This window comes from Danio rerio, chromosome 18 (genome assembly GCF_052040795.2).
Source record: "Danio rerio strain M-AB ecotype USA chromosome 18, GRCz13ab, whole genome shotgun sequence".
In the NCBI taxonomy this organism is placed as follows: Eukaryota; Metazoa; Chordata; class Actinopteri; order Cypriniformes; family Danionidae; genus Danio; species Danio rerio.
Genome location: NC_141038.1, coordinates 54,365,001 through 54,376,240, shown reverse-complemented (window position 1 = coordinate 54,376,240; position 11,240 = coordinate 54,365,001). Strand labels below are relative to the sequence as shown.

Here is an 11,240-nt window from a genome sequence, read left to right as displayed (position 1 = left end):
GCGCTGACGTCACGACGCATCCAGAAATCCAGACGGGAAGACGCTTTCACGATAATAAACACTCCGAATACAAACTGACACTGATTTTATCGCATTTCATGAATAATCTGCTTTTTATTGTTCTTCCTTATGTGAATAATGCTTAAATGATGTATTGTAGACTTTATGAGTGCCTTTAATGATACCCAGAGGCGCAGCAGCGACTGGAGTCCGCGGTGTTTAGGTGTTCTGTATTGTTATTTTAGCTAATGGCATTTGTGTGATAAATGTACAGATTACTCACAGACACAATCAGACAGTCGAAATTTTTCTGTACAATTAGAAATCATATAAAATCTGGCTGGATATGTTGTGTTTTCCCTCAATAGCTTCAACATTAAATCAGTGACTGCTCTTCTGTTAATAATAATTAATAATGATCATAATAACAAGACAAATGGCACTGTTACTGACATCTGGGTTAAAAACAACCCACGTTTAAGAATTTATAATAAATGCTGCAGTGTTTCATTACTGTAATAAAGTGTATTATACTGTATATTATAATATGTACAACTGTTCTGTCTGTTAATGAGTGCTCCAGCATGCTGCACTGACTATAGACGTTGTATTAACATTGCGACTATGGAGTTTTTACTTACCATAACTCTCTTTTTTCATATAGTATGATTAAAAACACAGCAGCATGTACAAAATGTAAACTCCTTTAGTGTTCTGTTGTGTGTGACGGCGTCCCGTTCCGCTGTCTGCATCAGACTTCATTTATAAAAGTGATTTAAACACATAAATAAACAGATGCAGCACATGAAAATGACCTGTCATTATATATGTGTTAAATAAATATGTGTATTATACAGATGCGTTCACATCACAATTAAACAACACACTTATTCATACTGTTAAAATGTATTATTAAATATATCAGACAATAGGAGATGATGATGATGATGATGATACTGAATGTGATTCTGTTTGAAATTAGGGAAATATCTTGCTGTCAAATGAGTAAAGCCCAGCAGACTGAAGGACATTGGCAAAGAATAAAGATTTCATGTGGCAATTGTTAAGATTATTATTTTTATAGTACAGAAAGCCTGTAGAATGACTGATCAATGCACAAACTCTAAACTAAACACAACAACATGCACATACAAACAAACATACAGCCTGCATCCAGACGAAATTGCACAGCAAAATCACAGAATTATCAAATAAACTAAATAAAATACAAACAATAATAATAATAAATGTTCAAGATGAAGTTGATTATTAGTGGGAATAATGATAATTCTGGAGGAGCAAAGAAGACATTTCACTTTATAAAAATAATCTTAATTAAGATTAAATAATCTATAAATTACTGTAATTGTGTGTCTGATTCTCTCTAGTTTAACAACATTAAAAACATCTTTAATCCACAAACAATAGCAAAAGGGTGTCAATCTAATCAAATCATAAGTAATGTTACAAAAGCGTATATAGAGTCTTATAACTGGGAATGTTCAGGGATGGAGAAATATTATTATTATGCTATTATTGCATTATTGTAGTGGGAATATATATATATGTGTGTTTGTGTGAAATAAAATATTCATATTTTCATAAATAAAGCACAAATGATCAAATAAGTGTGTAAAATTGCGTTTATCTTAGTATTAATGTGCATTATTGTCATCATTCCCCATAACAGCTGTACAGAGAGTGGGGGAGGGGCCAATACCGAGATATCCGCGTCATCATTCAGGCGGGGTTTGTAAGAAGATGGGCGGGGTCTGCGCTGAGAGGGCGTGTCTTCATTGTGTGTCGTGTCATGTCTGCTGTCTTTCTTCTGCTGCTGTTTTCTGTCGTGCCACGTTGATCTAGCGATCGTCAAACTGCAGGTGAGAACGCAGATGACGGACTGCTGCTTCTGTCCTCACACACACACTCTCTCTCAGTGAAGTGTGTTCATGGCTAGACTCTCGCTTTCCCGCTTTCCGAACTTCAGGTGTTGTTGTGTGTTAGCAATGCTAGCTGCTCTGAGGTGCTCGACATTCAGATCTGCGCCCAGTCAGGTGTGTTACTAACATTAATACACGCGTTCTCCTGCTGTGTCCTACACGACAGTGCACTAGTTAGTGAGTGAGGGGACTGAGGTGAGTATGAGATTGAGTATGGGCGCTGAACATGGACGCGACACGTGTCGGTCAGCAGCTCGTCATATTATGATCAGTGTTATGATGATGATGATGATGATGATGATGATGATGATGTACTGTATACTGCACTGCTGCTGCTCAGGAGGGATCATAAGCTCCATCATTTCTCAGTATCAGCTCTACATGTTGAGGTTTGTTCAGTCTGGGGATCATGAGGTGGTGTTTAGATGATCGTCATTAATAGGGTTAAGGTTAGGCTTGCGGGCAGGACATTGTGTGGACACAGCATCTGCTCTGAGTCAAAGAGGAAGGAAAGGGCAGCTCTTGAACAGTGACAGCGCTCGCTTTATATTGGCTAATATTGGGTCTGAAACGGCATGCAAGTATGACAAAAACAGCATTAGCTCTATTAATTGACTGAACAGTGCTGTTCCTGGCTGCTAATATGATTTCCCTGTTTAGAATTTGCAAACAATACATTTCTGAAATGATATTATTAATGAGACATTCACATTGTGCAAATATAACACTGACCATACCTCAATTCTGAATGACAGGAGAGAGAATTCTAGCTCAACGGCGTGTGACGTTCAGTACACTTCCTCTAACACTGTGCTCTTCACACATGCTACTAGTGTTAATGAATGTAAATGACATATAATGGTTTAATGTGTGTAGTTAACATTAGTCAGCTGCAGAACAGTATTCTTTGCAAGTTGTGGATCGGTAAGTCACATTATCAGCAGACGACTGTCACAGTACAACATGATCTACAGTCAGTTCAATATTGCTGATGTGGGGTTGAAGTCATTCTTGCGTGCCGTTTCAGACCCGGTCATATAGAGAGCGTCTCGCAAGCTGTCACTGCTCTAAAATGAAGGAATGTGTGAATATAAAAGCAGCTTCACCTCGGTGTGCACACTTCATCTGACACTCTTCACATGTTTTCATAACTCTAAAGCATGAATTATTACACGCTGATAACCTGAGTCATGGAAAGCATGCAGTCGATATCACTCAGTGCTTGCATATACAGTTATACAGTCAGCTAGAGTTGGTTATATTCACACTATTATCATTATTAATATTATTATTATTAATAGTCATTGGGCTTCTAATATGATTTCACTATTTAGAATTTGCAAACAAGTAAAGTCCACTGCGCTGTTAGTGCTGTTAGTGCTATTTTCACTTCTTTATATGTTAATGTTGATGTTCAGTCACAACAAGTGTTTATCAGGTGCTCACGCCTGCTTTTATTGATGATGATGATGATGATGATGCAGTGTGTTTATTAAAGTGTGTATGTGTGTGTGTTAATGACAGAGTTTATCAGCTGGACAGATGATTTAATGTGTTGATTAATTAGCTTTTTTTCTCTGTGTGTGTGTGTGTGTGTGTGTGTGCACGTGTGTGTGTGTACGCGCATATGGGCATGCATTGTGCTTAACTTTGTGTGTGTTTGCTTTTGTTTTCTCAATGTGTGTCTCTCCCTCAATTTGTGAATGTGCATGTTTGCATTTGTGTGTGTGTGTATTTAATGTGTGTGAATGTGTTTATCTCTATCTGTGCATTTGTTTCTTTGTGTGTGTGTGCGTGCGTGCGTGCGTGCGTGTGTGTGTGTGTGTGTGTTTTTCTCTGTGTGTGTGTGTGTGTGTGTGTTTTTCTCTGTGTGTGTGTGTGTGTGTGTGTGTGTGTGTGTGTGCGTGCGTGCGTGTGTTTGTGTCTCTGTGTGTGTTTCTCTGTGTATATCTGTGTGTGTGTGGTTTCTTTTTGTGTGTACATTTGTTTGTTTCTCTGTATGTGCACATTTGTGTGTGTGTGCGTGTCTCTCTCTCTCTCTCTCTCTCTCTCTCTCTCTCTCTCTCTCTCTCTCTGTATATCTCTGTGTGTATATGTTTCTTTCCCTCTGTGTGTGTGTGTGTGTGTGTGTCTCTCTGTGTGTTTGCGTGCGCTGTGATTGGCTGGCTCCTCCTCCTGCTCTCTCTCCTCCTCCTCCTCAGCATCTCTCTCTGCGCGTCAGTGTGTGTGTTTGGTGACGTCAGCGTGCGTGCATGCGCGTGTGCGTGTGTGTGCTGGGCTTTTGTCTGCTGCTGAAGCGTGGCCGTGCTCTGCAGCTCTGGGATCAGCTCTGGACACAGCAGCAGCGGTCGGTCAGCCGGTCGGTGTGTGTGTGTGTGTGTGTGTGTGTGTGTGTTGATGACCCCTGCAGTGTGACGCCGCTCCACCACAGCTCCTGGATCAGCCATGTTCGGCACTGAGTCCTCCTGTAAGTAGCCCATCCTCCACCTCTTCCTCCTGCTGCTGCTGCATGCATTGTGTGTGTGTGTGTGTGTGTGTGTGTGTGTGTGTGTGTGAAGGCCAGACAGAGCAGCGTCTCGTCCTCTTATATAAGCGCAGTGATGCTGTGAGGGTTTGAGGCCTGCTCCTGCCGTCTCCATGTAAACACGCCGCCTGTGTAGCGTTCTCCCCTGTACTGTACTGCTGGAGCCCGCCGCTCTGCTCATCCCCGACAGCAGCTGACAGCGCCGGAGTGCATTATCTGCCGTCACTCTGAGCGTCATGATGCTGGAGCAGATGAGGATTCATACACTTACACTGAACATGAACCCGTGTGTGTGCTGTTCAGAACACATGATCACCTGCCGTCACAAGTGTCATGAAAACAGGAGAAACAGCAGCATGATGATGGCAGACGGGTGAATGTAAACAACACACACACACACACACACACACACGCATGCAGGAAAATGGATATGCACACAGATCATGCAGCTCTCAGAATCAGACGTGTGTACATATACACTGTAGCTGAACTGTGTTTATATACTCATTCAGGCACTTTCTTTTCGGCTTAGTCCCTTTATTAAGCAGGGGTCACCACAGTGGAATGAACCGCCAGCGTTTATCTACGCTCCACCCTATGCTGAACATTCTGCTCTGTGTAATAATGTAATATCATGCACCGCTCTGTAAAGCTGCTTTAGGACAATAGTCATAGTGAAATGAGCAATAGAACAAGCGTAAACTGATTATATATTAATAATAAACCAGTCACAAGCTTTGATGAGTGCAGCAGAGGGAAATGTCCATCATATGTGCAGTGCTGGAGGGTTCTCTGGCAGTCGAGCAGCATTCAGCTGCACACATTGAATAAATAGCTGTCTTCAGTATTCATTCATTCCCTCAGCTTAGACCCTTATTCATCAGGGGGTCGCCACAGCAGAATGAACCGCCAACTATTCTGTGTTACATAGCGGATGCCCTGCCAGCTGCAACCCAGTACTGGGAAACACCCATACACACTCATTCACTCATACACTACGGCCAGTGTAGTTGATCAGTTCCCCTATAGCGCATGTGTTTGGACTGTGGGGGAAACCGGAGCACCCGGAGGAAACCCACGCCAACACGGGGAGAACATGCAAACTCCACACAGAAACACCAACTGACCCAGCTGAGGCTCAAACCTGAGACCTGAGTGCTGTGAGGCGATCATGCTGCCCACTGTGCCTCTGCGTGCATGCATGCGTGCGTGCGTGCGTGCGTGTGTGCATGTGTGTGTGTGTGTGCGTGTGTGTGTGTGTGTGTGTTCTGCTCAGTTCTTCTGAAGCTCCTCATACGCTGCACATCATTACATGCCGGTCAACATCAGAGAAGTGCGGTGTACACACACACAGCTCACCTGCAGGTATTATACTGTAGTAGTGTGATATCCAGGTATAGTGCTATGCTCTACTGGTCATCAGTTTGGGGTCAGTGTGATGTTTAAATGTTTTTAAATCAGCTTCTTATAAACACAGAACACACTGTGAACTGTTATTGCAGTATAAAATATCTGTTCAGCAGTTGATTATCATTTGATTTAATCATTTATTCCAGTGAATAATTTAAAGATGATTTTATAGCTGCAGAGTCACATGATCCTTCAGAAATCACTCTATTTATTATTATTATTATTATTATTATATTATTATTACTATATTATTATAGTTCTTATTAATATTATTATTAATGTTGTTAATATTGTTGTTGTTGTTATATTATTATTATTATTATAATTGTAGTTGTTGTTGTTATTATTATATTATTGTTATTATTAATATTTTAATTGTAGTTGTTGTGGTTGTTGTTATTATTATTATCATCATTTTTATTATTAATATTATGATTGTAGTTTTTATTATAATATTATTATTGTTGTTGTTAATATTAATATTATTATTATTATTATAGTTCTTATTAATATTATTATTAATGTTGTTAATATTATTGTTGTTGTTATATTATTATTATTATTATAATTGTAGTTGTTGTTGTTATTATTATATTATTGTTGTTATTAATATTTTAATTGTAGTTGTTGTGGTTGTTGTTATTATTATTATCATCATTTTTATTATTAATATTATGATTGTAGTTTTTATTATAATATTATTATTGTTGTTGTTAATATTAATATTATTAATATATTATTGTTATTATTAATAATAATTTTATTGTAGTTATTATTATTATATTATTATTATTTTTGTTGTTGTTATTAATAATAATGGTAAAAGTAATACAAGCAATAATGACTATAGTAGTGATTTATTTTGAAAATAGATGGAGTAATGGATAGATATTTATTAAATAGGTATTTAACACATTTATACTTTTAATAAATGCCGCCTTGAACAGAATAATGAATAATTGCATTTAAATTATTAAATAAAATCAATAATTAAAAAAAAAACTGACCCTCAACATTTGACTGGTTGTGTGTGTGTGTGTGTGTGTGTGCGTGCGTGCGTGCGTGCGTGCGTGCGTGTGTGTACATATACAGTATATTATTTATTGTAAAAATATTGTTGATTGTCAGAAACATTCTTCATCATTAGCAGTACATGATGTTCAAGTGTTCGGAGACAGAGAGACAGAGAGACAGAGTGATAGTGTGTGTGTGTGTGTGTGTGTGTGTGTGTGTGTGTGTGTGTGTGTGTGTGTGTGTGTGTGTGTGTGTGTGTGTGTGTGTGTGTGTGTGTGTGTGTGTGTGTGTGTGTGTGTGTGTGTGTGTGTGTGTGTGTGTGTGTGTGTGTGTGTGTGTGTGTGTGTGTGTGTGTGTGTGTGTGTGTGTGTGTGTGTGAATGGAGCGTCTGTGTGTGAGAGCTCCTCTTCAGCAGTGAGTGTGTGCAGCTGCTGGCGGCCGGACGGACCCGGGCTGCTCACTGCTGACCAGAGACTCCACTGAGGGAGAGATCTGAGCTAAACAACCCCTCACCTTCATCATGGTGTCGTCCTGAACACACACACCTGAGCAGAGCAGTGTTCAACTGCTTTAATGTAATTAGATGATTGTATATCCCCCGCTGGATCGCTGTAGATGCATATGAGCGCTGTTCTCTGTCAGACCTCAGCCTGTATACAGTGTTCACTGAGTCTGTTTGAGTGCTCCCACAATGCATCTGTATAGAGCGGTATCAGAATGGCAGGAAGTGATCAGCTGATGTCCTGACTGTGGTGTTTATTAATAGATGTACAGGAAGTGATGTCACATGATCAGGTGTGAGATGACTGACGTGAGTGGAGGATGTTAGAGGAGTGAATCCAGCATGATGGTCAACACCACAGAGCTTCCCTTCAGGAGTGATCACACACACACACACACACACACACACACACACACACACACACACACACACACACTCACACACACTCGCATTAGCTAGAGGGGGAGTTCACACGGGATATTCACTCACCGTTTACTCTCACTTATGAGTTTAAGAAGCACAGCAGATAGTGTTGTGTTCAGACTGAGGAGAGATTGACCTTAAACAGCAGAATAACCTGACACTGGAGGAGAGGAATCATCTCATGTCGAAGTGAAAGCTGCTTAATTCACACCCAGTGTCAGATTATTCTGCTGTTTAATGAGAAACTCTCCTCACTCATGACTGCTGAACACAACACTATCTGCTGTGCTGGTCTCCACTGACTTAAGAGTGTGTAGAAACACACACACACACACAGAGAGAGAGAGAGTCGGGGTGAGAGCGCATGTTTGCAGTGAGTGTAGACTCGTGTGGTGACTGTGACAGACTGATTATTTCCTCTTCTGCTGTGTCTGCAGTGAGCATGTTCCTCAACACACTCACCCCCAAGTTTTACGTGGCGTTGACGGGCACCTCATCCCTCATTTCAGGACTCATACTGGTGAGTAGAGCACGTTTACCTGTGTGGAGCACTGCTGACTCTGTTAAACAGAAATATCAGGAGCATACATCATCAATATTTACATTTCCCCATGCAATTCAATGACTGCGTGTAGAATCAGTATCACTGATCAAGCTGTAGCTATAACAGAGGCACAGTATGTCATGTCGTCCACTAGAGGGCGTGTGTGTACAGCAGACAGCGCTGGATACTTCAGAATCTGGGTTTAACAGAAGAAACACTCAGAAATGTGTGAAACCTCATGAAGGAGAGTTCAGCATGAGCCCGATTGCATTTCTGAGGGAACTGACCCTTTACATGGGGGTGGCTCAGTGGTTAGCACTGTGGCCTCACAGCAAGAAGGTCTCTGCTTTGAGTCTCGGCTGGGTCAGTTGGTGTTTCTGTGTGGAGTTTGCATGTTCTCTCCGTGTTGGTGTGGGTTTCCTCCGGGTGCTCCGGTTTCCCCCACAGTCCAAACAGATAGGGGAACTGATCAACTACACTGGCCGTAGTGTATGAGTGTGTGTGAATGAGTGTTTCCCAGTACTGGGTTGCAGCTGGAGGTGGATCCTCTGTGTAAAACATGCTGGAATAGTTGGCGGTTCATTCCTCTGTTGAATAAGGGATTTAGCTGTTGGGATACGTGAGTGAATAAATGTCCCTTACATGCAGTTATTGTAGTTAATGAGACCTTTCTGTGGGGAAGTCTCCCATTAATCAGTATTATTATTATCATCATTTATTATTATCATCATTTATTATTATTATCATTATTATTATTATTATTATTATTATCATTTTTATTATTATTATTATTATCATTTATTATTATTATTATTATTATTATCATTATTATTATTATTATTATTATCATTATTATTATCATTTATTATTATTATTATTATTATTATTATCATTATTATTATTATTATCATTATTATCATTTTTATTATTATTATTATTATTATTATTATCATTTATTATTATTATTATTATCATTATTATTATTATCATTATTATCATTTATTATTATTATTATTATCATTATTATTATTATTATCATTTATTATTATTATTTATTATCATTATTATTATTATCATTATTATTATTATTATCATTTGTTATTATTATTATCATTATTATTATTATTATTATTATTATCATTTGTTATTATTATCATTATTATTATTATTATTTATGATCATTATTATTATTATTATCATTTGTTATTATTATTGTCATTATTATTATTATCATTATTATTATTATTATCATCATTTATTATTATTAATATCATCATCATCATTATTATTATTATTATCATTATTATTATTTTTATTATTATTATTATTATCATTATTATTATTATTATTATTATCATTTATTATTATTAATATCATTATTATTATTATTATTATCATTATTATTATTATTATCATTTATTATTATTAATATCATCATCATTATTATTATTGTTATCATTATTATCATTTTTATTATTATTATTATCATTATTATTATTATTATCATTATTATCATTTTTATTATTATTATTATTATTATCATTTATTATTATTATTATTATCATTATTATTATTATCATTATTATCATTTATTATTATTATTATTATCATTATTATTATTATTATTATCATTTATTATTATTATTTATTATCATTATTATTATTATCATTATTATTATTATTATCATTTGTTATTATTATTATCATTATTATTATTATTATTATTATTATCATTTGTTATTATTATCATTATTATTATTATTATTATTTATGATCATTATTATTATTATTATCATTTGTTATTATTATTGTCATTATTATTATTATCATTATTATTATTATTATCATTATTATTATTATTATCATCATTTATTATTATTAATATCATCATCATTATTATTATTATTATTATTATTTTTATTATTATTATTATTATCATTATTATTATTATTATCATTTATTATTATTAATATCATTATTATTATTATTATTATCATTATTATTATTATTATCATTTATTATTATTAATATCATCATCATTATTATTATTGTTATCATTATTATCATTTTTATTATTATTATTATCATTATTATTATTGTTATCATTATTATCATTTTTATTATTATTATTATCATTATTATTATTATTATTATTATTATTATTATATTTAAGGCTTAAATTACATTGACATGTCACATTAATGGAGGTTTATTCATTTTTGAGGGTCATATAGATGTTTGAGGATTTAAAGGCACAGTATCTAATGTTGCCCACTAGAGGGTGTGTTCACAACAAACAAAGCTGCGTTTTGATGCCTCTGAACTGAGTGTGGCATCATGGGAGTTGTAGTCTTCATCCTCCTGCAGAAATTGTCTTGATTGATGGAAGTGTTAAACACTTGTTGCCATGCTAGTGTGATTATTTCTCTGTGTTTGAACATTCTTACAAACGTCTGCGATCATGTGAGTACAGAAGTCAGCAAATATAACACTGTTCTAGTGGCTTTTGGATATTTTAAAGGAAATCGAATCATACATATGGTGTCTTTAGTAGGGCTGTGTTATTGGCCGGATCTGCTAAATCGATTAAAAGTGCTCTGAAATGAGTGTTTTTATTGGATGTTTGATGAAATCTCAACTGAAACATGAAGAGTTTAGCATATAGTAGCTCCTCCCCTTTTTAAAAATCAGCCAATAGCATTTGTTTTTCTCACAGCTCTGCTGGTGAGAGTGGTTGAGCTCAAATGCATCCAATGAGAAGGGGGCGGGGCCTGCCAGATACAAGAGAGCATTTGATTGGTCAAAGTTTGAGGAGACAACTAAAACAATCCGTGATGCAGACTGTGGAGGGTCACATCAGGGTTATATCTTCTGTATAAGTGT

General features: G+C 36.3%; 1 protein-coding gene across 4 annotated transcripts in view; it reads left to right on the top strand.

The window, feature by feature from the left end:
- Positions 1 to 1,781: 1,781 nt before the first annotated feature.
- Positions 1,782 to 11,240, top strand: part of st7 (suppression of tumorigenicity 7) — a 15,735-nt gene continuing 6,276 nt past the window's right edge. For 2 of the 4 annotated variants that reach the window (XM_087292649.1, XM_087292647.1), the window contains exons 1-3: positions 1,782 to 2,054; positions 4,142 to 4,407; positions 8,251 to 8,333. In XM_087292649.1, coding sequence (XP_087148775.1) covers positions 4,386 to 4,407; positions 8,251 to 8,333 — 105 coding nt within the window. In that variant the 5' untranslated portion in view covers positions 1,782 to 2,054; positions 4,142 to 4,385. 4 annotated transcript variants of the gene reach the window in all.